This window comes from Ursus maritimus, unplaced genomic scaffold, assembly GCF_017311325.1.
Source record: "Ursus maritimus isolate PB19 unplaced genomic scaffold, ASM1731132v1 scaffold_22, whole genome shotgun sequence".
In the NCBI taxonomy this organism is placed as follows: Eukaryota; Metazoa; Chordata; class Mammalia; order Carnivora; family Ursidae; genus Ursus; species Ursus maritimus.
Window position 1 is genome coordinate 47,676,094 of NW_024424675.1, and position 25,913 is coordinate 47,702,006.

Consider the following 25,913-nt stretch of genomic DNA (forward strand, 5'->3'; position numbering starts at 1 on the left):
GGGGGGAGAGGGGGCTTCCTGGTGGGGGAGGGGCCACGGGGGTGGTGACGCTGCTGAGAACCGGGTCAAAGCATGGTCCCCTGGAGGTCGTGAGCCCTCCCCCAGGGGCGTGGCAAGGCCGGCCCATATAGGCCCGCACCGCAGCCCAAGTCAGAGTGTGGGGTGGTAGCGGCTAGGGTGGTGCTGCCAGTGCCCGGGTGCGTCGTCCTGGTGTCCCTGCTGCCGGGCACGGTGGAGGCCGAGCCGCTGCCCCAGTGAGGGCCATGTGGACACCGGAAAGGCGGGGCCCACCGCCCCTGACCCCACCGTGGGCGCTGCCCACCCTGCTGCTGGCTCTGGTGGCACACACAGCCGCCGCGGCGGGGACGGCGGGCACGCCGCTCACCTACCCATGGCGGGACGCGGAGACTCAGGAATGGCTGGTGTGCAACCAGTGCCCCCCAGGCACCTTCGTGCAGCGGCCGTGCCGCCGGGACACCCCCACAATGTGCGGTGCATGCCCCCCTCGTCACTACACCCAGTTCTGGAACTACCTGGAACGCTGCCGCTACTGCAACGTCATCTGTGGAGAGCGCGAAGAGGAGGCGCGGCCCTGCGAGGCCACCCACAACCGGGCCTGCCGCTGCCGCCCCGGCTTCTTTGCACATGCTGGCTTCTGCCTGGAGCACGCGCCTTGCCCGCCTGGCACCGGCGTGGCTGTCCCTGGTGGGCACCGGGGCCTACAGTGGGCAGCAGCGGTCTGGGCGGGCAGCAGGGCTGGTGGGTCGTGGCCTGGGACGTCAGCCACCACGGAGGACAGCACCCCAGGTGCCCCTGACCTTCCTCCCCATCTCATCCCCAGGCACCCCGAGCCAGAACACGCAGTGCCAGCCGTGTCCCCCTGGCACTTTCTCAGCCAACAGCTCCAGCTCAGAGAAGTGCCAGCCCCACCGCAACTGCACGGCCCTGGGCCTCAGCCTCAACGTGCCAGGCTCCTCTTTCCACGATGCCCTGTGCACCAGCTGCACTGGCTTCCCGCTCAGCACTATGGTGCCAGGAGGGCCAGGTGAGTAGGGGAAAGGGGATGGGGACTGGGGTGGGCCAGGTGAGTCTGGTGAGGTCAGCCTAAACCCAGCCCTGGAGCATGCAGCGTTCAGCTGGCCTCTGGGCAGGGCCTCCCACTCACCTGGGCGCCCTTGGGTGGTGCCAGTGAACAGTCTGTGCACAGGGCTTCGGTGCTGGCAGGTGATGCTCTCCTCCCCACGCCCCCGGGGCTCAAGCTAAGTCCCAGGGAGTTTAAACTGCCTCCTGGAGGTCCCACAGCAGTGACGTGGCATCTCAGCCCTGCACCCACTCGTGGGCACACGGAGGCCTCTGCCACTGTGTCCTGACCCTCCCGCAGGGGCTGAGGAGTGTGAGCGCGCCGTCATCGACTTCGTGGCTTTCCAGGACATGTCCTCCAAGAGGCTCCTACGGCTGTGGCAGGTGCTGGCGGGCCCAGAGGCCCAGGGTCTGGTGGCGCCGAGGGAGGGCCGCGCAGACCTCCAGCTGAAGCTGTGGCAGCGGCTCACGGAGCTCCGAGACACACAGGCCGGGGCGCTGATGGCGCGGCTGCTGCGGGCACTGAGGGAGGCCAGGCTGCCTGGGCTGGAGCGCAGCGTCCGCACACGCTTCTGGGCACACTGAGCACCCTGCCCCCTATTTATTCTCCCAAGCTTTGGCCCCACGTGGATGTCGCCCCCACGGTACCACAGTAACCTCGACTGACCGACTAGGCTCCTGTTGCACTAACTGTTTATTTTTTTATAAAGCCATTTTGTACAATGGGTGTGAAACTGTCTACGGAGTGCATGGCAGGCACATCTGGTGGGGACACCCCCCTGCTCCCCATGCTTCCTCTGGCTGCTGGTCACCCCCCGTGGGACACACCCTCAACAGGAGGGATTGTTAGATGGCCAGCGGGTAGCAGGTGTGTCCCGTCCGGCTGGGGGCCCCGTGGAGGTCCCTGAGGCTGGCTCCATGACCCCCTAGGTTACGCTCTGTGGCTATGACAGTGTGGGGGGCTCTTGCTGTGCAACAGGACCCAGCTTGGACAGAACAGCAGAAGCCTGTGCCCTGGGCCACCAGGAGACCCTTCCCTCTCACCCTGCCCCTCCATCTGAGCTCCACCCAGTCCCAGCATGCAGGGGATTTCCCAGGAGGGGACCCGCCAAGGACCTCCCCCAGGCTGGGTGCGTCCCACTCCTTTTCTGGGAAACAAGGCTTTTCCCCTCAGGCAGGCTCAGAGAAGGGCTGGACTACTCCAGATGCAGCCTGGGGGACTCCCGGCCGGCCCCATGGGCCCTGGACCCCGTACCTGACCCCCACGAGGAGCCCATGACTCCCCGTGAGTCACCTCACCTGCAGTTGCATCCCCCCCGCCCCCTGGCCTTGACTCAGCCTTCTCAGCAACCCCTTCCAGGCTCCCACCAGGGACTGGATCTCAGACAGGAAACCATCAGGTCCCCAGCTCTGGCTCAGCCATCCCCATGAGCAGGCAGACAGTGCCCACGAAGGTCACAGCTCGACCCTGGGTGCCCCTGTGTTGTGGTCACTGTGTTGGAGGGGCGATGGACAGCAGCTCAGACCCCCGTCATTCTAGACACACCGTGGCCAGCAGTCAGTGCCAGCTCCAGCAGGGGCCATGTGGGGAGGGTCCCGAGGACCAGTCTCACCCGGGGAGACTGTTACCAGGCCTGTGGGTTTCGACATAGCTTGTCCCCAGACGGAAGAGGGACCCCGCCCCTCTCCCCCAGCTGGGAATGAAGGCCCAGCACAGAACCAACCTGGGCTCCACGGGAACCCAGCCCGCCTTCCCAAAGCCCCCACCATGCACGCCCCACGATGGCAACCGGCTGTCCCAAGTCAGCAACAGACACACGTGGAGGGAACACTCCCTCCTTCCCCTCCTGCTGGGGATCAAAAGGAGGTGATGTCAGGCCAATGGAAGATCCTCGTGCCCTGTTCTGAGGGCCCAGAACCCCAGGCCCTGCTGCCCTCCAGCAAAGGCGGCCAGGTCTCCCTCTCTCAAGAGGACACCAGCCCCCACCCCATCTCCAGGGCCAGAGAGGACAGAGACAGGACAATCAGGATCCCAACAGCCGCCTCCGTGGGGAGCTGCACGGGGCAGCACCAGGGAAGCCTGTTTCCAGACAGGACCCCCCGGGAAAGGCAGGCAGGGCTGCCGGGGCAGCAGCTCCAAAGGGAGACCTCATCCCCAGCAGGGGTCGTGTGGGGGTCCTGCTGCCCCGACTCCCCTCAGCAGAAGCCTTCCGATACCTACACTTGTACGGACACAGGGAAAAGTTTGTCTTAAAGATAAAACAAAGCAAACGAAGAAACCGAGAGCAAAGCAAACCCACCCCCAGGACTGGTGGCAGGGAGCCAGCAGGAGCGCCCCTCTGGCACTCAGGGATGAGTCGCGGGCACCACTGGGCGCCAGCCATGCCTACGTGATGTCCCTCTGCCGCGGCGGCCGGTGCACGTTGCGCACGACGCACTTCACCATCCACTCGATGCCCTCGCGCACCCCTTTGCTGTGGAGACGGCAGGCATGAGGGAGGGCCAGCTGCAGCCCCCAGCCCCGGGGCCAAGGGCCCCACTCACCCTGTGAGGGCCGAGCAGGCCTGGGTCAGGCAGTCGCGCCTGCCAATCTTCGAGGTGCAGTCGCTGAACGCAGTCTTGATGTCGGGGATTGAGAGGCAAGTCTGGGGGAAGGCGAAGCAGTGAGGAGCAGGGTCCCACGCACTGCAGGAGACGCCCTGCTCCTGGGGCAGGACGTGGTCTTGGCAGTGAGGGGCTGGGCTCAGGGCTTCTCTGCCTAGAGGGGTCCTGCAATGAGTGGTCTCAGAGAGAGGACGGAGCAGGTGGCATAGACGGTCCACAGGAAGTGAGGGATAGACAGAAGTGATTTCCAATGCCCCGACCCGAGGGCACACGTGCTACAGAACAGGCCCCACAGAGTCCCCACCCCCCATGCAGACAACCACAGAGCAGCCACTACTCAGCTGAGGCAATCCCAAGGGCGGCAGATGGGCCAAAGTCAGAGCTGACTCCCACCCTGGGATCCCTTTGCACACAGGGTCTCCCCACCACGCCTCCAGCCATGCCCGGGGCAGAGGCATAGGCCATGCCCATCCTCCTGTGGAGAGAAGGTGCCCTGCAACGTGGGAGGGCTATGTACACCCGGGACACATACGGCTTGGGGTGTCCAGAGCAGACACCCTATCCTCCACCCCCAGCGATGGGGCACGCTTACTCTGGGGACCACTGTGGGGATGCTGGGATGAGAGGCTCACCTCAACGTCCTGCTTGTTGGCCAGGACCAGGATGGGGACACCGTCCAGCACCTCACTCGTGACCATCTTTTCTGGGGTAGGTAGAAAAGTGCCAGTAAGTACCCCTCACCTGCCTCTGACTACCGAGGCCTGCCCCCCTCTCTACTAGTGTGCATGCTCACTCTTGGCCATGGCCCCATCTGCCTGGCGTGGGCCTGACGTCCGGCCAAGGCCAGCTCCAGACACACGGGATGGGCAGACTGCACCTGACCGTTCCCCAGCACCCTCCCAGCCCTAGCCAGGCTGTACCCACCAAACGCTCGCTTGGACTCTGACAGCCTTTCCTCATCCGTGGAATCGATGACATAGATGACGCCGTGGCACTCTGCGTAGTACTGGGGAGAGGCAGAAAGGGGGTGCTGGGCCACAAGCACCTGGCCACCCAACTGGAAGGCTCTTCTGCGGTGCCTTCAGGGGGTGGAGGGAAGGGCAGAGTGGTGATGTAACCTAAACTGCTTCAGGGGGCTTGCTGACCTTGGGCAGGGGGCGGCCACCACCCTCTGTCCACTTCGCGGGTGCTGAGCCCCCAAACTCTTTAGCATCTGCTCCTAAAACCGCCCACGACCACTGGCCTAACAAGTGGCTGGAGAGGAAGGACAGGACTTGGGAGCTGGAGCCCAAACCAAGCTGACCCCCATGCAGTCCTGGAAGCAGAGGTCACGTGCCAGTGTGGACGGCAAGCCCGGTGGCCATACCACTGATAAGCCACAGAAAGGACACCAAAAGGAGAGGCAGGGCTCAGGACTGGGCCAGCAACATGGAGCTCTGCAGGCTGGACTGGGGCCAGGAGAGCTGTCAGCCCTAGGCATGCATACAGCAGTGGTGTCAGAGCCCAGGGCCTGGGGAAGAGAACTGTGCAGACAAAACTGGGCACATGCACCAAGTGGGGAATGTGAGGGGTGGGCTCATGGAGCGTGGGGCATGGGGGACACGGCCGCAGACTTGGTGACCCCACCATCTACCCCAGTCAGAAAAGAAGACAGGAAGTGTCCACATCTGCCGAGCCGACAGCAGCATCTCTGCCCCAGCTGTCAGGGGAGCCCGGAAACCTGGGACATCCACGTACACGCGATGCGACAGCAGGCGGGACGAGCTTGTGGCTGGGGAGCTGAAGACCCTGGACAGGTGCAGGCCTGACAGCTCCGGGAAACTCTTGGGGTGTGACCAGGGCATGCTGAAAAATCCCCCCCTCCCCATCTTGTGAGACACGCTTTTGTGTCTGTGCTTGCTGCAGAGAAGGAAGCCCAATGCAGGTGGCCATCCGGGTTCTGCAGGCCGCCAAGTCACACACACACACCTCCCCTGGCCTACACACTGGGTGATGGAGGGCTGCAGGCGCTCCAGGCAGCAAGCTGTCTTGCGACTGACAACTAGGACCTGGCCGGCCTGACAGCAGAAGTGTCCATGGCGGGAAGGGGTGCTGCATGGGGCCGGCAGCAAGCCCGGGGAGAGGGTCGCCTCACAGCCCCTGCAGTGTGCGACCCAACCCAGGCAGACGGGTGTCAGGTGATGGCCCGGCAGTGGTGAGAGCAACGGACGCTGGACATCCGGGACTGTGCATGAGCAAAACGACAGCAAGCCCAACACCGTGTCCCCGTGCCAGACTGCGCAGGGGGGCCAGGCCCCAGGACGCAGCACCTGGGAATAGGGGAGGGAGCAGGAGCTCTACTTCCCATCCATCCTGGTGACCCACAGGGGGCTCTGCTGCCCATCCTCACAGCTCTGGGACCCAAAGGGCTGTGAGCATGGTCACCACCAAGGAACCCCTTTACCAAAGGCTCAGGAAGGGACCTACTGGGTCACAAATCCTGGCTGCCTGCTAGGCGTGCTGCACACCGTGGGTTCAGAAGAGACCCCGCCCTGGCAGGGATAACTGACCCCAAGAGTGGAAGGCAGGGTACCCCTCCACGGGGGGCCAGGAAGCTCATGAGGAACCCAGAGCTCAACCGAGAAGTGGGGCTCAGCGATCAGGGGTTCAGACTCTTGTGATGACTCACACCACGGGCAGGAGCGGTAGCTAGAGCAGGGGACACTGCCAGCTGCAAAGCCGCCTCTCCTTCCTCCAGCTTGGCCTTAGGAAATAGCCCCGAAGGAGCCACGCCCCAGTCAGAGGTGTGACACGAGCGGTGGGCCATGCGCCCAGTGAATGAACCTGCTGGCTCCCGCAGGAACTACCTGAACCCACCGAGAGCCTCATCCCCAAATCACAGCTGCCCAAGGCAGCCCACCGTGGTGACCCACCAGGCCAGAAGGGTCCTGGTCAGCTTGGCCTGACATGGGGCAGCTGTGAGGAGCAATTCTCCTCCAGGGCTCCCTGCTGAGCCAGCCACCTGAGCTGACCCTTGCCCCTGCCCAGTCCCACGCTCTCCCAGCTCCCCTCCCAGGAGCTGGTCCTCAACACACATCCTGCACCCCAATCTCCGTCTCGGCACCTGCTCCTGAGACTCTGCCCTATGACGCAATGTCAGGTCCTGTCTCATTCCCCTCGTGAGTCTTGGTCCAGAAGAGCAGGCCCTGGCTTCACTCTGTCTCGGTCCAACTTAAATGGCCATGGAATCTGTTGGTAAACTTGTAGCCACAGGACAGAAGTCAGACCAGAAGACGACACTTCAGAGAGACTGGAAAAAGGTGACTGGGTCCCGACTGCTGCAATCAAACCAGAACTCAAGACCTGGATACTCAGTTCTAAGCACAATGACAACTAGTAAGCGTCGGGGTGAGCACGCCTGTACTCCCAGAATTGGAGCAAGCACACCACCACCACCAGCGTTGGGACAGGGACATTTGTGCCCCGGTGTTGGGCTGCACCAATCCACCAGGAGAGGGCTGCCTACGGCAGAGACTAGGTCGGTCCGGCTCACTGGGGGACCACAGGGCCCGGCACCGGCTGAGATGAAGACGACCCCAGTGTGGGGTGTGTGGGAGGAAGAGCTCCACACTGGGGCCCCAAAAATGCCCCAAACCTGCGTCAGGGAGGAGGCAGTGGCTATAAGCCTCTGAGGACACCCTCCCCTGATGGGGAAGAGGCCACCACAGAGAACAGATCCTAAGGCGGAACGGACGGAAGCGGCACCAGCCAAGGAGACGCGGGCCCCAGTGATGTAGCTGAGCATCTTGCGGGCGTCGTTCCCTCCCCACATCTGTTTCTCAGCCACTTCTTGTCTTGTTTTGTGGTGATTAACAGCAAAATCTCTAACTCAAAAGGAACCAAGTGTGTCCTCACTCTTGGGGGAAGGATGCGGGAGTTGGAATAGGACTGGGGGGAACCCTCAAGAACAAAGCAGGTGATAAAGCCGCTGACGAGACAGAAACAAAAGGGAATCCGCAACTTTCCCGAGGAAGAGGAGGAACGGCGGATGGGTGTCACCCGGAGAAAAATGAAGTGAGGCACAGGCAGTGCGTGGCCAGGGACCCTGTGTGGTGACTCTCTTACCTTGTCCCACAGAGACTGCAGCTCTTCCTGGCCCCCTAAGTCCCAGAACATAAGGCGAGCCTTCCCTACGTCCACAGTGCCGACTGGGGAGAGAAGGGAAAGGGTGAAGCCAGGGCCCTGGTCCCTGACATGCCACCTCCCGGCTCCAGGAGAGGGACGAGCCACTCTGGGGTACCCCGACTGCGGGGCCCACGGGAGCTGCTGACCATCTGCCTGCTGGCATCACAGCTGCCTCGGGAATCAGCCCCACAACCCACAGCCCTAAAGGACCCCCTTACTGTTCAGACCCACGGTGGTAGTGATTTTAGACAGACTCATCCCCTTGTAGTTCTTGTTAAACCGGGTTTTTGACTGTTCCAAAAACGTCTGAAAAGAGAAACAGGACGACAGATAAGGGCTGGATCTTTCCAAACCTGTGTCCCAAACATCGCTCCCGGGGTCTCTTCTACGGGAGCTGGGGGGGACTGGCCGGCGGCCTCCAGCGGGGTTCGGATTCTGTGCAGGCAATAAACATGCAGCGAGGGGTATGGATCCCGGGGGCGGGAGGGTGACGAGGAAGAAGCACCAACCGTCTTGCCAGCATTGTCCAGACCCAGAATGAGAATGCAGTACTCGTCCTTCTGGAACATGTACTTGTACAGGCCGGACAGCAGCGTGTACATCCTGCCCTGCGCGCCCGAAGACACAGGTCATGGGACGGTTTTGCGCTCACCCGCCCCCCGCCCCCGCACACCGCTCCCCGCCGACCCCCCCCGCTCCCCAACTCCTTCCCCGGCCGACCCCCCCCTCGCCCCGCCCCCCGAACTCCTCCCCCGGCCGACACCCCCCCGCCCCGCTCCCGAACTCCTCCCCTGGCCGGCCGACCCCCTCCCAACCCCGTTCCCGAACTCCTCTCACGGCCGACCCCCCCCCTCCCCGCCCCCCGAACTCCTCCCCCGCCCCGCTCCCCGCCATCACTCCCACTCCACCCCTGCCCCTCCCCGCGCATTCAGCTTCTCGGAGGAGGGGCAGGTCCCGGTCCCCGTCCCGGCCAAGACGTCAGATTTCCCCGGGCTCGGCGGCGCCCCCGGCCGGATACCCCCGCCCCCAGCAGGTACCCGGCAAACTCCCAGCGGGGAGCGTCCGGCGGCTTTCAGAAGCGGGGCTGCGTGGGGACGGCGGGGCGGCGGCCCCGGAGAGGCCATGCGCCCGGCAGGTGGCGCGGACCGACCGGGACGGGAGGCCGCCCGGCCCCCCGCGTTCGACCACCGACGCCCAGACAGACACGGGGTCTCACGGCGGAGCCCGGTCTGCGAGTCCCCGCCGCGCCCTCGGGCCCGGGGCCCGCCCCACCCGCCCGGGAAGTGGCGACTAGCCCCGTGGCCTACCTCGCGCCCGTCCGGGCCGCGGAGCCGCCGCACGCCTGACCCCGCCGACCTGTGCTGACCCCGCGCTGGCCTCGCGCGGCGCCCGATGGGACGCAGGCCGGCGGCCCGCGGAGGGCGGAGCCGTCCCGGCGCTCCCCGCGCGCTGCGTCCCGGCGCTCCCCGCGCGAAGCACTTCCGGCGGCGGCGGCGCTCGGGAGGAAGTGCCGGTGGGCTGCGAGGGCGGAAGCGGGGGCGCCGGCCGCTCTAGCCGGTGAGGCCGGCGGGGTCTCTATGGCGGCAGCCGGGAGCCCGCGCGGAGGAGGAGGGGCCCGGCCCGGGCGAGGGGGCGCGATCTGGGGCGACTGGGCCGGGGCCCGAGGTGACAGGTCAAACGGAGATGGGCTGAAGCCTGGGGCGGGGAGGCCGCGGCCGGAGCGGAGTCGGAGGGGGGAGGGGCCGCGGGGCGGGGGGCGCCGGGCGCGGAGGGCAGGGAGCCGAGGCTGTGGGGCAGCGGCCGGGTCCGAGAAGCTCTCCAGCCCTTTCTCTCGTCTCTAAAACGGGAGGGAGCCGTGCGTCGGCTCCGCAGGCTGTCGTGAGGACCGCTGAGCGCAGCTGTGGGCACAGGGGGCTGTCAGCCCCGCGGGGGGGGCGCCGGCAACAGGGGCGGCCGATCCGGGGCTGAGCGGCTTGTCCTTCTTGCAGCTCTGGTTCCCGCGCCTCCCGCTGAGGACCCAGGGACCCGCGCCTGCCCTCCGTCCTTCCAGGATGGACGAGGAGAGCCTGCAGAGCGCCCTCCAGACCTATGGAGCCCAGCTGCAGCAGGTGGAGCTGGCGCTGGGTGCCGGCCTGGATCCCTCCGAGCTGGCGGACCTGCGCCAGCTGCAGGGGGACCTGAAGGAGCTCATCGAGCTCACCGAGGCCAGCCTGGTGTCTGTCAGGAAGAGCAAGCTTCTGGCCGCACTGGATGGAGAGCACCCGGCCCCGGACGATGCTGAGTACCTGGCTTTCCAGAAGGCCGTTGCGGAGGGGGTGGAGGTGCCTGTAGCACCCGGGGCAGAGCTGGAGACCGTTCCCGAGCGAGAGGCCAAGCCAGAGCCCAGCCGGCCTGGGCAGGAGGAGGAAGAGGGCGAGGACGAGGACGAGGAGGAGTGGAGTGGGAGGAAGGTGAACGCGCCCTACTACAGCTCCTGGGGCACCCTGGAGTATCACAACGCTATGATTGTGGGCACGGAAGAGGCCGACGACGGTTCCACGGGCGTCCGCGTGCTCTACCTCTGCCCCACTCACAAGTCCTTGAAACCCTGCCCGTTCTTCCTGGAGGGAAAGTGCCGCTTCCAGGAGAACTGCAGGTAACTCCCTCCCCTGGGGGCCCGTCTGGGCGTGAGGGCTTCCCCGCAGGCTCAGGGTCGCGGTGGGTCTGACCAGCAGACAGCTCTGGGGCCGGGTGGGTTCTTAACGGCGCTGGCCTCCGTTGCATGTTTATTGGACTTTCTTGACTAAATTGAGGGTGCCCCCCATCACTAGTTTCATTCTTTAGGGTAAAACTCGTAAAATAGACTTTATCACGGAGCTGGAGAGCGCAGCGCCCTCACTGTCCACACCCCGATGCCCGCTTCATTGTGGACCGGCCCTTGCCAGCCTCCGTTCAGCTCTTCTCTGTCCTACTTTGCTTTCTGGGACTATTTTAAAGCAAATTCCAAAAATTACTGGTTTTTTATCTATAAATACTTAAGAATGTACCCCTAATAAATTTAGCTATAACATTTTGTTCACATTGAAATTTCCACAACCGTTGCAATGATGTCTTGTTTTTATTAAGTGCATAACTTTGCTTTTGCTCCTTTTTATTTCATCTTTGGAGGGAATATTTACTGAAATGTCTGGTAGATAATTTTCTTTTTTTGTCAATAATCCAGGGAAACTATTTCTAGTTCTTTGGTCGTCATCTTTCTTTATAGACTGTTGCTGGGTCCAGAGTGGTGTTTGACACATTTTTCTGTACGTCTTTCTTTCCTTGTAAGTTTTATCGAAGTGTCGCATACGTACAGGAAAAGTGCATAAATCGTAAATGTACTTGATGAGTTTTCACAAAGCAGACCCATCCGTGTGCTGGTGAACAAATCGGTCAAGGAACAGAGCAGTAGGCTCTGTTGTCGTTTCTGCCATTCGTCCCTCTGGGGTCCCTCCACGCCCCTGGGTGACACATCCCTGTGCTGCTTTCTCGAGGCCAGGCGCTGCTCCTGGAATTGGACACGGATTAGCTCACCTGTGCATCAGCTCCATGAGGTGGGCCCTCCTGTGGCTAAGGTTGCCTGGCTCGGAGGGGCAGCCTGTGAGCCGGCACCAGGGGCGGGCCCACTCGGAGACCACCCCCAACTGCTTTAGCTTTAGGCCCAACGGATGCAGCCTACAACACCCACTCACCACCACGGACTAATGAGCCATTTCCTGGCATTTGCTTAAAAATTCATTTATTTGTCTGAGAAAGAAAGCATGCGTGTGCGTGTGCGGGGTGGGGAGGGGCAGAAGGGGAGGGAGAGAGAGAGTCTCGAGCAGACTGCCTGCTGATTGCGGAGCCTGACTCTGGAACCATGACCTGAGCTGAAACCAACAGTCTGATGCCCAGCCGACTGAGCCACCCAGGCACCCCTGCTTTACATTTTTAAAAAATAAAACAAAAAACATTGAAACGCCCTCGACTCCCCACTCTGTCACAGCCCCTCCCCATCCTGCGAGGCTACAATCACAACTCAGTTGTGTTTCCCTCTAGCAGATATTAGCTCTTCACAGACATGAGTGTATGTACGAAGAGTACGTAGTTAGGCTATTTTTAAAACGTGGTATCACACAGTATGGTTCATTTTGCAGCTTGCTTCTTTCACTGCACGTGCTTTTGAGAGACGTCTATGTTGATACCTACAGAGCTGTTTAGTTCATTTTAACAGCTGTTATTTTCCCTCACGAATATGCCACATTTTATTTATTCTGTTGCTTTCTGATGTTTTCCAATTTTTATTACAAGCAACTTGCTGTGAACATCTTGGTACCTGCCAAGAATTTCCATAGCACCTAACCCGTGTGGAGAGGGTATGCAGAGTTTCCGTCTCCATATGAAGTACAGTTCCCAGTCCCTAGCTCTCTCTGGAATCGCCAGCCTGTGGTAATATTATCCGACTTGCAGACTCTTGCGCGCTGAAAGCTGGGAAAGTGGTATCGTGATAGGATTTGTATTCCCTTGATTCCCAGTAAGATGTAGCATCTTTTTGTACATTTGTTATAACTTAATCTCTGTATTTCAGTCTCCTTATCTGCGAAACAAATGAGAATTATCTTTCATTGTTGTTGGGAGAATGGAATGCATTAATGTGTGCAAAGAATGTGAACGGTACCTTACATGGTGTAAGGTCACGGTAGATGTTAGCTTTACCTTGCTGTAGACAACTCAGATGTGCGAAGTAAGTACACAGTATGGGTATTACTGTAGCCCCCTAGCAGTCACCACTCGGCTCACAGCTGCGAATTTGCCAACCCCCTGCGAAGCCCCTCCACGTACCTCAAACCAAACGCAGTCTGCTCCCTCCTCCAAAAATGACCACTATTCCAGACTTTTGTTCTAGTCACCTCCTTGTGTTTGTTACAGCTTGTCACCCAAGCGTGACTGTGGTTTGGACACTGCAGTGTAATCTTGCTCAGTAAGCTGCTATGTCTGAATCTGGCTGTGCACACCCTTCTCCCTGCCTTTCCCGGTCTCACGGTTGACTGGAGCACTGGGCCCGTCACTGATCACCACCGGTGCCGTGCGGCACGCTCCTCTGCCAGCTGGCAGCGGGGTTGAGGGAGCTGTCCCCACGCAGGCTCACCCGCTTTGGCAGGACTCTGGTGCTGTTCTTTCATCAAGACATACTCGGTGTCTAGTTTTTCTGTTGTGATGGTAGCAGCCATTGATGCCGTTGGGGATCAGGGCCCGGTGCACTGATTCAGCGGGATCTTTCTGTCCGTTCATTCTCATTTGCTAGCCATGAAGAGATGCTTTTCTCATCTGTGATTTGGCTACCCAGTGGTACAGTTCGTATAGAAAATGCAGGATACATGCTGGATTTTTGCATTTTCTTTACGTCATTTCCAAGAAAATGAATTGATTCTCTTTCATCCTGAGAAGGTAATAAATAAGCTTTAAAAAATATTTCTAATATCCTTATGGACTTAAGGATTTCAGTATATTTAACAAATTTCAGTCTGTTGAGATGCTGATTTTCTATACAGGTATCCCCCACTTTTCAAAAGTTCATGTTACAACACTTTTACGAAAGACGTGCATTAGTAACTTTTAACGTATTGTTGTCTTTGGACCTGCAAATGAGTCTCTTATAGATAGCATAGAATTTGATCGTTCTTTTCATCCATCCTTCCGGTTTATGTACTCCACTTGCATCTCAAGTAGCTACTGATGAGGAAAGACTGACCTCAGTCATCTTATTACTTGTTTTTTCTTTTTTTTTTTTTTTAAGATTTTATTTATTTATTTGACAGAGATAGAGACAGCCAGCGAGAGAGGGAACACAAGCAGGCGGAGTGGGAGAGGAAGAAGCAGGCTCACAGCAGAAGAGCCTGATGTGGGGCTCGATCCCATAACGCCGGGATCACGCCCTGAGCCGAAGGCAGACGCTCAACCGCTGTGCCACCCAGGCGCCCCTTTTCTTTTTTTTAAGATTTTATTTTTAACTAAGCCCTACATGCAGTGTGGAGCTCGAACTCACAACCCTGAGATCAGGAGTTGTGCGCTGGGTGCCCTTGTTTTCTGTAGGCCTTATGTCACTTGCTTCTCCGTTTCCTCATCATTGCTTTCTTCGGTGTTTGTTTTTTCCGTCGTATCACTTTGATTCCCTTTGATTCTTTTTGACATATTTTTATGTTATTTTCCTAATGACACTCTCTGGATTATGGTTAACATAGCAATCTAGTTTGAATAATGTCAGCTGAGCCTCCATAGTGCACGGAAACTCTACCACACAGTCCACCCACCCTTGTGTCGTTACTGTTAAAAATTACATCTTTGTACTCGTGTGCCCAGAAATACAGGTGTAGGACTATTACTTCATGCATTTGTCTTTCAAATCACAGGAAAAAAGGATGAGTTGCCACCCCCCGAAAAAAGTAATAATAATACTGGTTTTTATATTTACCTATGTAGTTGCTCTTATCAGTGTTCACGTGGCTTGAGTTATGGTCTAGTGTCCTTCTGTTTCATGTGAAGGTCTCCCTTTTAGCATTCCTTGTAGGGCAGGTCTATGAGCAGCGAACTCCTGTGCTCTTGTCTATATCGGGATGTCTTAATTTCTCTTTCAAAGGATGGTTTTGCCAGATATAGAATTCTTGGTTGACAGGATTTTTTCTTTCTTTCAGGACTTTTAAGTATGCCGTCCCGCTGCCTTCTGGCCTCCATAGCTTCTGATGAGAAGTTGGCAGTTAACCTTATTGAGGGGCCCTTGTACACGAAGAGGGCCTTCTCTGTCACTACTTTCAGGATTTTCTGTTTGTTTTGGGTTAAAGGAACTGTACCTGTAAATGGGCCTTTAGTGACGTGGTGGTAAGGTGTGAGACGGGAAGCGTTCTCTAGTCCTCGGATCAGACGGCAGGCTTTTAGGGAGCCTGTGCACCCAGATCATGAGCTTCACGTGGACTTCTCAGTCACACACATGCCCCATCGAGGGGGCACAGGACGGCTGGACTGGGCTGGATTTCGGGGTTTCTCCAACCCCCAGTTCAACTAGGTCCTGATAAAACCCCATCAGATTAGGCTCCGTTGAACAGTTTCCCCTGAGGACAGGCCTCATTAAAAAGAACAGAGTAGAGTGCTCAGAGGTATTTCAAGATGGTCCCTTTCCCCCTCTCTGCAGCATTCACTGTGAGAACCTGGTAGAGCTCCTGGAGTGAAACTCACAAAAGCGTGAGGACCCTGGGATGGCTGGGTGGCTCGTCGGTGAAGCGTCTGACTTTGGCTCAGGTCATGGTCCCAGGGTCCTGGGATCGAGCCTGCGTCGGGCTCCCTGCTCCGTGGGGAGTCTGCTTCTCCCTCTCCCTCTGCCCCTGCTTGTGCTCTCTTTCTCTCTCTGTCTCTCAAATAAAGAAATAAAACCTTTATTTAAAAAAACGTGAGAGCCCCATGGGCCCCCCTGGAGGTTCGAACTCTCAGACTTGTGCACACCGAGCCACCAGCAGCCCTCAGTCACAGTCAGGGTCACCTCTCCAGCACTGGGTCCTGCGGTGGCTCCTGCCAGGGGCTTACCGCACTGGTAAGCTGTGATGCTCTGTTAGCTACCTGTTGGTCTCTCCAACTTTGGCCAAGCAGTGTGCCCTGTGATCTTTCTTCTCTTACGGATCTAAGAGGAGTTAGTGATTTCTTTCATTTTTTTCAGCTTTTTAGCTGTGCTTCCAACAAAGGGGCAACTTCCTAACTTCTTACGCGCCGGACGGACGCCGGAAGTGTCCTGTCTAGTGAGCCGCTCGTTCTAGTTACTGACTTTTCAACTTCGGAATTTCCCCTTTATTCTTTTTATCTATTCTCTATGTCTGTTTTAAGATTCACTATTTCTTGAATCATTGTCATTATATTTTTATTTATTGAATATACTCACACTATCTGCTTTGAGGTCTTTGCAAGATTCAACCTAGGGGCCCACTCAGTCAGATTCTTGTTTTCCTAAATATGGGTCACAGTTGACTGTTTGCATGTCTCCTCAGTTTTTATCGAAAGCCGTACATTTCGGATAATATCTGGTAGCCGCTCTGACTCTGCCTCGCTCTCCTCAGCAGGCTCTACTGTGTGTTTGCTGGACTTCCGCTATGAAGTCTGTTCCTGCTCAGCTTCTGCGGGCTCTGCTCAGACCTCTTAGTTTATATTTACTTTTTAGCCTGGCTTTTTAGGACTCGCGGTGTGGCTTAGCGGCCAGCCAATGATTTAGGCAGAGGTTCTTCTCAAACACTCTTGCCCGAGAGGCTTCTCCCCACCGGTCCATCAGTCTCTGTGGGCTGAGGGGCACACTCCAAGTGCAGCCAGCCCCCAGTCCCGCTCTGCTTTCACTTGACCCCGGCATCTCTTGAAGCTCCCAAAGCGTGCACAATGTTTCCTGGAGAAGCAGGGGCGCTTGAGGGGTGGAGCCCTTCTGTGGTCATTTCATTTTCGGATCCTGAAGTACCTGTTAGGTCCTTGCTAAATACCCCCTGTTCGACAGCTGGGCCCAAAGGCACCAGAGCTGTCCGTTTTATCCGGTTCGTCCCTTTACGAGGCCCTGGGTCTCATCCCTGTCATACTTCCACCCAGGGGCCAGCCGGTAGCACCCCCCCCTGTGAAGGCTGCAGACATTTCCACCTCCCGTTCTGACCCAAAGCTGGGCACTGTTTCAGAAATAATGACTTCCATTTCCAGAGTTCTGAAGCTGTGAGTTTGGACCATTCTGCTTAGTTTTAGCCTTACTTTTCTATACTTGGTCACAACTGGAACTCAGAACCTTCTTTATAGTTCTAAATACTTGTTTTCAGGTTCAGGTTTTGTTTACTCTGGAATGCATTTCCGTGAATGCTGTGAGGTAGGTGATTGAGTTGGGTTTTTTTAATACGGGAGACCAGTTTCTAATCTCTTCCTTACGAAACCAGCAGTCCGTCCTTTCCTGACTGGTTGGTAGTATCCCCTCCGTCGCATAGGACGTGTTGCGTGTGCGCGGTGCTCTTCCCGGGTGCTCTTTTTCTTTCCATTAGTCAATTTGCCCATTGTCTTAGTTTTAAATTCATTTTACAGATATGCCATTAACTACTTCTGTATTTGGTTAACATCCTTTGAGCCAAATCTTTGCATACTTTCATTATTATTTTTCTAGAATCATTTCTTAGACGTGCTTTCCCAGATTGAGGAGGGTACCAAATTTTCAGGCTTCTATTATCACTGAAGATTCCTGCAGAGAAATTTTCAGTGGTGGTGTCTGGGGTCCCGTGTCTGGGGGCATGTGGAGAGCGTGTGTGTGCGCACATGTCTGTGAAGCCACCTGTGTCTGAGGCGCGCGTGTCTGTGGGAGTGCTGAAGTGGGTGTGTGTTTGAATTCAGTCGTGGGTGGAGGTAGACCTCCTGTTTTGAACACATCGGTTGCTCCTTGGTTGAACAAGGGTTTCCAAGCAGAGTCGCCACTGCACTGCGTTTAGGGCCCGGTCTTGCAGCTGCTGGTGCTGCGCCCTCGTTGGCAGTGTCCTGAGGGCCTGAGGACAGTCAGGGAGGAGGAGGAACTGCCCACAGTCTTGCCAGGGGAGGTGTCCAAGGCCATCTTTGTCCACCCCTGAGAGAGGATGGAGCCCCTTCCTTTGCGTCCCCTGTGCCACCACCGGTTCCCGCCTGGAAGGACTTGCCATGGGCCAGCATCAGCTCTGCGTCGTGGGGTAAATGCCGGTCCCCGATGGCTCCTGTAGGGTTAGGACGGTTTCCTCTTTGAAGTGCTGGCACAGGGGAGTGGATATGTGGTTAGTCTTTCATGCCTTTATTTGGGAGAGTTGAAGTTTGTAGTCCTTTGTCCCCACATTTCTTCCTCTTTCTTCGCCTCTTTCTTCTCCCCTCCCCTCCCCTCCCTCTCTCGGTTTTGGTTTTAATCTCACTGGTTCACTGATATCTAAAGGTCAGGACGTCACTGTTACACCTGTTCTCCTACTTGGTTTGGGAAGGACTCAGTCCTGTGAGCGCACATACACAAACACACCCGCCTTGATTATCTGCTCGTGCTGGGGCCTCCTGCCTGCCCGAGAGGCGACGGGAGCTGTAATCCCACGCTTCTCTGCCCACCACGTTGTTACTCTACCCAGAGGGCTGGAGAGTGGTGCGAAGAAGCATCATGTCCTCAGGGTAGCCAGGTCCATCCTGCAAATGAGAGAGTGTGTGTGCGCGCGTGTGCGCATGTGTGTGTGTATGTGCTTGCGTTTGTGTGCAGAGGTATATGTACGTGTGTGAATGGATGTGTTTCTGTGCACACGTGTGTGTGTGTGTGTCCGTTTGTCTCCCGTCTCTCCCTCCCTTCAGGGCAATGCCCAGGCAGGTGGACTAGGTTCTCCTCGGTTCACTTGCCCCTGGTGCGCTGTCTGAGCCCCTGTCCCCTGCGGTTGTCTTGGCAGGTTCTCCCATGGGCAGGTGGTCTCTGTGGATGAGCTGCGCCCCTTCCAGGACCCGGACCTGAGCTCCCTACGGGCCGGCTCTGCCTGTCTGGCCAAACAGCAGGATGGCCTCTGGTACCCAGCTCGGATAACCGGTGAGGCTGCCCACGGGCCTCTCAGACAGGGCCCTTCCTGGAGAGCCCTGTTCCATGCCCAAGCGGAGCGAGACCACCCTCGACCTCGGTCCCACCTTCGTTCCAACAGTGGGGTTCCTACCACCTTTTGAGGCCACTGACCTGGCCTGTCTTTGTCCCTTGCCTCCAGATGTGGATAACGGCTACTATACAGTCAAGTTTGACTCACTTCTGCTGAAGGAGGCCGTGGTGGAGGGGGATAGCATCCTGCCCCCACTGCGCACAGATCCCTCAGGGTCCTCGGACTCTGACGGCGGCGACGCGGATGACCCTAGCTACGCCAGAGGTATGCCGGCAGGTCAGAATCCCAGAAGCCAGCAGGGGAAGCACTGACAGCAGTCACTGTGCGAGGCTTCCGGCTGGCGGGGCCTGTGACCATCTAACCAGACAGTTGGAGGGTGTGACTGCAGGGAAGTGGGCTGTGCTCAGCAGAGGGGGCACTCGTGCCTGAGGAGGTGGGGGGAAATGAGAGAGTGTGTGCAGGGTGTGGGGCAGATCCTGAGACCCACAGATGCAGAGACCTGGCTCTTGTCTTCAGGGAGCACATGTGAGGGTTACAACTCCACGCCCTGCACGCTCAAGCAGTGTCTGCTAAGTCAGGTCAGACACGCAAGTCAGCATGCAAGAAGGGGCTGGCGGGGCATGGGGTACAGGCAGGAGCAGCTCCTTCCAGTGGTCTCCACACGGGCTGGGGGTCTGGTGGGTAGAGGAGAGGCTGTGTCCGGACAGCCTGGGGCAGGAGAGTTTCAGGAATAGCTGGAGGCATCCAGCCCTCCCGAGGGGTCAGTTAGGGTGTAGAGGGGAGGCATTCCTGCGGATTCTGTTCTGTGAGTCGGTAGTTTCTGAACCCCCGTGTTCACGGTGGTGGCAGGGAGGACCGAGCCATGAAGGTGGTGGTGACTTTCTATAAGGGGAGGAGGGGAGCTCACCGCCTGAGAAGGCAGGTCAGGGGAGGGCTTGAGTGGGGAGGTCTAGAGCAGACTCTGCCACACTCGGCCCTGAGTTCAGCCTTATAGTCACGTGCCAACAACAGGTCTGGGCAATTGATGGAGAGCCCAAGGTGCAAGGCTTCATGGCCTGGGCCAGAGCTGAGCTCCTGGGCTAACACGGGCTGAAGCCGGGGTGCTCCCCATCTGGTGGGGCCGAGCCGCTGCCCTCTTTCCTGCAGTGGTGGAACCCAGTGCTGCTGACCACGGGACCTGCAGCTCCGCTTTCGCTGGCTGGGAGGTGCACACACGGGGCATCGGCTCCAGACTCCTTGCCAAGATGGGCTACGAGTTTGGCAAGGGTGAGTGTGTGCTGCCCTGGGGAGGGGAGGGGGCCGCCACAGCCCCACTGGGGTCCGGCAGCAGGAGTGCCAGCCCTGTGCACCCCCAGGTCTGGGCCGACACGCGGAGGGCCGGGTGGAGCCCATCCACGCTGTGGTGCTGCCTCGAGGGAAATCTCTGGACCAGTGCGCAGAGATCCTGCAGAAGAGGACCCGGGGCAGGGAGCCTGGCGCCCAGAGGCCCCCGAAATGCCAGGGGCGTGGGGGCGCACGCCCGCCCCCCCGAAATGTATTTGACTTTCTGAACGAAAAGCTGCAGTGCCGGGCGCCTGGGGCCCTGGAGGCTAGGGTGGCCCCCCCAGGGAGGAGGAGCAGTAAGGAAATGTACCATGCCAGCAAGAGTGCCAAGCGGGCCCTGAGCCTGCAGCTCTTCCAGACGGAGAAGAAGATCGAGCAAACCCAGCGGGACATCCGGGGCATCCAGAAGGCCCTTGCCCGAAACACCGGCCGGTATGTGTGGGGCCAAACTCCAGGCAGAGGGCAGACCCCAGGGTGGCAATACCTTCAGCCCTGCTGTGGGCACCCAGCCCCCGGTTCCCCTGTAGGAACTTGCACTGACCCGAGGGTAGTAGCTATCCGAGGAGGGGCTGGCTGCTTGGAGGAGGATGGGCAGCGGCCACAGCAGTGTGGGGGCTTCGTGCCAGTGGCCCAGCAACCCACCCTGAATGCCAGGCTCCTCTCTAGGCACAGTGTGACGGCAGCCCAGCTGCAGGAGAGGCTGGCGGGAGCCCAGCGGGAGTTGGGGCAGCTCCAGGCGCAGGAGGCAGGCCTGCAGCGCGAGCAGAGGAAAGCGGACACCCACAAGAAGATGACTGAGTTCTAGAGCCCCCGTGCACGCAGTGGACAGAGCTCAGGGACCCCAGCGCCTGGCCTCCCTCTGGAAGACTCGCTGTCACCCAGCAACTAGATGCCACTGGCAGAGGGGCTGGCCTGCTCCCAGACTAACCCCTGCGGCAAGCCTTCTTGCTGGCCTAGGGCGTGTGGACACTGCTGAATGGATATGGGGCTGCAGGGGTCACTTCTGGACACTTACTTGCCCGTTGAGCCCACCTGCCAGTGTCTTAGGGGTCTCCTTAGCTAGGACATTAAAGTGCTTGTGTTGTGTCTTTCAGTGAAGGCTCAACTGGCTTGTGGGGTCTTTGGGGCTGGAGGGGTCTCTGCACTGGGCCATGGGGCCGGGCTGGAAGGGCCCTAAGTGAGGCCGCTGCCCCCTGCCCAGAGGCGGAGGGCCCAAAGGACTGGCATTCTCTTTGCTGTCTTGGACGGGGCTTTGCCAGCAGCTCTGAGGAGGGTCAGAGCTTAGCGTGCCCCCCGTATTGCCTGACCCCCACAAATGTGTGGAACTTGATGCCGCAGCAGTGGGAGGGGGTCGTGGCGAGTAGTGAGTCCTTGGGAAGCACTGTTAATGAGGCAGGAAGACCTCATGGGTTGGGTTTGGAAGTCTGAAAGCCTGGGATATAGTCCGAGGGTTTGGTGGCCCCGAGACCGCCCAGTTCCCGTGCTGTGCTTGTGTCCACGCCAGCGTGAGGGTGGACACACGTGAGTTAGGCTCTGGGAGCAGTGCCAGCGTGCCGTGTACTCCTGCCGAGTGATGTCTAGACCTCACCCAGGGCTGTGGCAGGAGCCATGTCAGCAGAGCGTTGAGTGGCTGCGTGGGGAGATGCAGGGAGATGCAGAGACAGGAAGTGAGGTGGGGCGCTCAGCGGAGGGCGGCACAGAGACGCCTCGCAGGGTGCCCAAGCCGCTGGGCCTGCTCCAGACGGGGCTGATGAAGAGACGCTGCGCGCGGGGCCGTGGTAAGTGCCTGTTCTGGCATCTAGCCTGGTCAGGTCCCCAGACCCCATGGTGCCCTCCTGGGGGCAGCTGAGGGTTGGGGTCTGGGAGGACCAGGTTAGCCAGCCTGGACCCTCCTATGAGGTAAGCCCACTCCCTGGGTCTGGGCAGACTGGCTCCTGTCTCCAGAGACACCCCACCCCAGCAGCTCTGCTAAGATCCCAGGAAGGAGACCACAGTCTGATGGCACGGACAGTTGGATGGGAGGGGTGGAGAGCCGGGGAGAAGTGGGGTGGGGGCAGTCAGGAGCCAAAGCAACCTCTCCCTGCCTGCTGACCCCTCCCCTGCCTTTCCAGCCCCTCAGGGGACCAAGTTCTTCGGTGGATGGCTGGAAGGGGGGGGCATCACCTGAGACAGTGGCCTGTGCCTCAGAGGGCCGAGGGTGTGACCTCAGGGCTTCCCTAGGTCCCAAGTCGAGGCTACGGTGAACACAGCAGGCCCTTGGCCTACTCACAACTCCCCTGCTCCTTCTCAGCAGCCACGTTCAGCTACCGTTTGGGTCACCCTCGCCCACTCAGGTACTCACGGGGCCCCGTAGAGCACACCTCCTTACACGTCAGTAGGAGCCCCCTCCAGAGGTGGGAAGGTGGCTGCTAGGGCTTGGACCGCCATGCTTCTGTAGGAAGGGGGGGCCGTGGAGCCTTGGGGTTTCCTGTGTGCTGAGTCAGAGCACCCCAGGGGGAGGGGACTGCCCAGCAGCTTGAGGTGCAGCAGGGAGGCTGCCAGGTAGGTGCCCAGCCTCTCTGCCCCCAGCAGCCATGTCTTCTTGCCCCCAGGCTTACCTGTGGCTTTGAAGGATGGGGCCACAGGTGCCCTCAGCCCCTCCTGCCTTCTGGATCCTAGGGTGCCTTGCCCTGTTCCTCTGGCTGTGGACACTGTGCACAGCCTGTCACAGGTATGTCCATCCCTGGCCTGGCTTTGGTGTGGGGCAGGGCTCCAAGCAGGTTTGGCTCCGTGCAGGAGACTCCCTACTGGGCCTTGCCCCAGAGGCTGCACTTTGGCCCCACATCTCTGCCTCCCTGGCCTGATGAGACTCTTGCCCCCAGGAAGCAGGTGCAGAGGCAGCAGGCCAGGCCCCGGGGCGGTGCGATGCCCGTGGAAGCGGTGAGTGCCAGGCTGTCCCCAGGGCCAGGGTGGGACCAGCACAGGACCGACCAGCCTTCCTTGCCCCCAGTCACTGCTGAGAGGACACCACGTCTGCACCCTCAGCAAGTCGGACACCAGACTGCACGAGCTGCACCAAGGCCCCAGTGGCTGCAGAGGTGAGCGGAGCCGGGAGGGGTGGGACCTGGGTGGCGGGCAGGGCTTGCACCCTGTGGCTGCTCTGCTGCTCCCCAATTGTTCCCTGCCCCCCTGCCCCAGTAACCTCTGTCTTGACCCCACCCCTAGCCCCGAGGCCTGCCAGCATGGATATCCTGCGCCCACAATGGCTGGAGGTGTCCAGAGGCACCAGCAGACCTCTGGCAGCCTTCTCACACTGGGAACTGCCCTGGGCAATGCCCACTGCCACCTCACCCTCCATCTGCCCGGAGGCCACCTATTCCAATGTGGGGCTGGCTGCAATCCCCAGAGCCAGCCTGGCAGCCAGCCCTGTGGTGTGGGCAGGGGCACGGCTGACCAGCAGCTATGCCAGGCCTGGGCCTGGGCCTGAGGCCAGACCCGAGGTGGCTGAGTATGCTTGTATCCAGAAGCTAAAGGAAACAGATCAGGGCCCCCAAAGCCTGGGTCAGGGGAAGGCCGAGCTGACCCCAGCTGTTCAGGTAAACCGGAGTGGATGGGGTAGGGTGGGTAGGGCTGTGCAGGTCCTTGAAGGAGTAGATGGTGCTGACCCCTCTTGGGTTGGCTTCCTCTCTCCCAGGTGGACATCCTGTACTCCAGAGTCAGGAAGCCTAAAAAGAGGGACCCAGGACCTTCCACAGACCAGCTGGACCCCAAGAACAGGGGAGTTATTCCGCCTCTGGGAAGTGACCAATCCTACGAGACCCTCCCACTCAGAGGCCTGGGCAAGGATGATGGACTGCTGGAAAATGTGTATGAGAGTGTCCAGGAGATGGCCTGCCCAGCACCTGGAGCCCTCCAGCTCTAGCTGTTAGCATGAGTGCACCTGTGCAGGGCGTGGAGGCTCCTGGCTTCCCCAGCCTCAACCTAGGGAGGGGTCTCTCCCACTCCCCATCTGCTTTGGACAACCAAGTATAGAGTTCCTCCTTCCAGAGTACTGCCCAACCCCCATTCCCTGCCCCCGCCCCCCTGAAGTTGGCAGCACGAAGTCCAGATCCCAAGGCTTCCAGTCTGTGAGGTCCCTGGGGGTCCTGGCTGCAGTGGCCTCTTGGCCTCTCCCAAGGTCTTAATAAATCCCCAGCGCAGGGGGTGAATACGGCCGTGCTTCGCTGCCTACTTTTCTCGAAAGACTGGGAAGGTTGCGGGGATTGTCTGGAAGGACCCTCCTGCCTGCGGTGCCTGGGCCCTGTCGCCTGAAGCCGTGCTCAGCTGGTTTCAGAAGGCCTTATGGGGAAGGGAGGCAAGCTCTAGGGGTGGTGGTCCCCAGGACAAGTCGGTCTTAGCGCGTGTTGCAGCCGGCCCGCGAGCTGACCGCCCCAGGGTGGGACTTGGACCCTGAACACTAAGGGAGGGCTCCGCCGCCCAGCCCCTGGTGTTACATAAGGTACGGGGGTAGGTGGGCAGTCGTGCGTTAAAGAATAACCTGCTCCCGGGAAGCCCGCCAAGGAGACGCGGCCCCTTCCCCGGATCTGGCAGCTCTGCGCGCAGACACACCCGCGAGTAAGCCGGACTTCCCCGGCGGCGGGGGCGCACGGGCACCCCGGGCTCCGCAGGGCCGAGAGGCCAACAGGCACTCGCGGTGCCGCGAGTGGGGCCCTTTCCCCAGGCCGCGCTGCTGCGGCCGGCTCGGGGGCCGGGCCTCGGGGCGCAAGCCAATGGGAGAGCGGCTGGCCCCGGCCGCGGGCCACCTCGGAATGTTGATACAGCGCGCGAGCCAATGGGCGTGCGCCAGGGGCGGGGCCGCGAGGCGGGGCGCGCGAGCCGCGCGAGGGGGGCGTGGCCGGCCGGCAGCCTCCGGCCGCGGCGGGGCGGCGGCCGATCGAGGGCGGGGGTCGGCGGCCCGGCCAGCCCGGCCCGGCCTGGGGGCCGAGTCCCGAGCGTCCGCCCTCGCCGCTGCAGCCTCGGCACCCGGCCGGCCGGCCATGGAGGCCGAGCGCCCCCCGCTGCCTGTTCCGGGCTGCGGGCGCCCCCCGCCCCGTGCCGCCGGCCGGGACCCCGCGGTCGCGCCCGTATCGGTGCCCGCGCCGCCGCAGGTACCGGGCGCCTGGGGGCGGGGCGCCGACCAAACTCCCTCGCTGCAAAGATGGCGTCGGGGCTGCACAAACTTTGGGCCCCCGGGGGCGGGGCGATCGTGGCGGTCCGCGCGTGTCCGCGGGCCTGGCAGTGCGGGGCCGGGCGGCCCGGGAGCGCTTCCCGCCGCGCCGGGCCGGGGGCGGGGCCGGGGGCGGGGCCGCGCCGTCCCCACCGGCCGCAGCCGGTTTGGGGGGCGGGTGCGGAGCGGATCCGGGGTGGGGGCTGGGAACCCCCGTGCCGCCTGCGCTGAGCCTGCCCCTTCCGCAGGGCCCTGCCGTGGGCGGCGGCTTTGCGGGCTTGGCGTTCGTGCTGCCTCGGGAGCCGGAGCCGCGGGCCGCCGACCTAGGGGCCCCGGGGACGTGGGCGGGGGCGGCTGTAGGGCCCCCGAGGCCGTCCGCGCACATCCCGGTGCCAGCGCAGAGGTGAGCCAGGGTCCCGCGCGCCAGGCCGAGGTGGGCGTGCGCACACGTGCGTTGGTCTGCGCAGGGGTGGTGGGTGGGGCGCGGGCACATGCGTTCTCGAACCCCACCCCACGGGGGTGGGGGAGCTTGGTGGAGGGCAGGTCAGGGCCCCGACCTAGGGTTTCGGCGCCCCTCTGGAACTCTCGAGCGCTGGAGGAGTGGAGCAGAAATTATCAATATATACTGCCCCTTGTGCCCCCCCCCAGCTCTGGGGGCCAGAGCGCAGAGCTGGGAGGGGGCCCCTGTCCGTCTCTGTGCGGTAGAGGCTGCCCGCTGACGTGAGGTTGACGGTCCAGGAATCCCAGGGCTCCGGGCTGCCATCTCCTAGCCCTGCCCAAAACCCTCCTGGGTGTCCCACGCCCAGAGCTGGCTTCTCAGGTGGAGACGGGCTCTGGCCTGGCCTGTTGGGGCCTGGGGACCCTGCTTGCGCTTGGAGCCTGGTCTCCCCTGGCTGCTGCTGGCTGCTCCCTCCCTCCCAGGCCTGGCG

General features: G+C 60.4%; 5 protein-coding genes across 8 annotated transcripts in view; 4 read left to right on the forward strand and 1 right to left on the reverse strand.

The window, feature by feature from the left end:
• The first annotated feature begins 72 nt into the window (after positions 1-72).
• Positions 73-1,819, forward strand: TNFRSF6B (TNF receptor superfamily member 6b). The gene is made up of 3 exons (XM_040638607.1): positions 73-705; positions 842-1,045; positions 1,382-1,819. Exons 1-3 carry the CDS (start codon positions 264-266, stop codon positions 1,663-1,665), a joined length of 930 nt encoding a protein of 309 aa, XP_040494541.1. The 5' UTR covers positions 73-263; the 3' UTR covers positions 1,666-1,819.
• ARFRP1 (ADP ribosylation factor related protein 1) lies at positions 1,757-9,280 on the reverse strand. Of its 2 annotated transcripts, XM_040638611.1 has the most exons (8): positions 9,156-9,280; positions 8,358-8,456; positions 8,067-8,154; positions 7,789-7,871; positions 4,609-4,690; positions 4,317-4,387; positions 3,625-3,725; positions 1,757-3,554 (listed from the first exon to the last, which is right to left on the reverse strand). In XM_040638611.1, exons 2-8 carry the CDS (start codon positions 8,448-8,450, stop codon positions 3,467-3,469), a joined length of 606 nt encoding a protein of 201 aa, XP_040494545.1. In that variant the 5' UTR covers positions 8,451-8,456; positions 9,156-9,280; the 3' UTR covers positions 1,757-3,466. The 2 variants fall into 2 exon arrangements, with proteins under 2 accessions (XP_040494545.1, XP_040494544.1); XM_040638610.1 differs by lacking the exons at positions 7,789-7,871; positions 8,067-8,154; positions 8,358-8,456; positions 9,156-9,280 and adding an exon at positions 5,422-7,740.
• Positions 9,268-20,892, forward strand: ZGPAT (zinc finger CCCH-type and G-patch domain containing). 2 transcript variants are annotated; one of them, XM_040638605.1, is made up of 7 exons: positions 9,268-9,405; positions 9,837-10,483; positions 18,282-18,415; positions 18,585-18,740; positions 19,623-19,742; positions 19,832-20,231; positions 20,466-20,892. In XM_040638605.1, exons 2-7 carry the CDS (start codon positions 9,900-9,902, stop codon positions 20,602-20,604), a joined length of 1,533 nt encoding a protein of 510 aa, XP_040494539.1. In that variant the 5' UTR covers positions 9,268-9,405; positions 9,837-9,899; the 3' UTR covers positions 20,605-20,892. The 2 variants fall into 2 exon arrangements, with proteins under 2 accessions (XP_040494539.1, XP_040494540.1); XM_040638606.1 differs by lacking the exon at positions 9,268-9,405 and adding an exon at positions 9,497-9,513.
• A 150-nt stretch (positions 20,893-21,042) lies between these two features.
• On the forward strand, positions 21,043-23,982 carry LIME1 (Lck interacting transmembrane adaptor 1). 2 transcript variants are annotated; one of them, XM_040638608.1, is made up of 7 exons: positions 21,043-21,577; positions 22,020-22,132; positions 22,391-22,509; positions 22,661-22,718; positions 22,789-22,876; positions 23,004-23,374; positions 23,473-23,982. In XM_040638608.1, exons 3-7 carry the CDS (start codon positions 22,412-22,414, stop codon positions 23,698-23,700), a joined length of 843 nt encoding a protein of 280 aa, XP_040494542.1. In that variant the 5' UTR covers positions 21,043-21,577; positions 22,020-22,132; positions 22,391-22,411; the 3' UTR covers positions 23,701-23,982. The 2 variants fall into 2 exon arrangements, with proteins under 2 accessions (XP_040494542.1, XP_040494543.1); XM_040638609.1 differs by lacking the exon at positions 22,020-22,132 and having other exon boundaries at positions 23,473-23,833.
• An 815-nt stretch (positions 23,983-24,797) lies between these two features.
• Positions 24,798-25,913, forward strand: part of SLC2A4RG (SLC2A4 regulator) — a 9,133-nt gene continuing 8,017 nt past the window's right edge. Inside the window, exons 1-2 of the mRNA XM_040638614.1 lie at positions 24,798-24,925; positions 25,233-25,387. Of these exons, the coding sequence (XP_040494548.1) occupies positions 24,815-24,925; positions 25,233-25,387 (266 nt within the window). The 5' untranslated portion in view covers positions 24,798-24,814. The remainder of the gene's footprint in view (positions 24,926-25,232; positions 25,388-25,913) is intronic.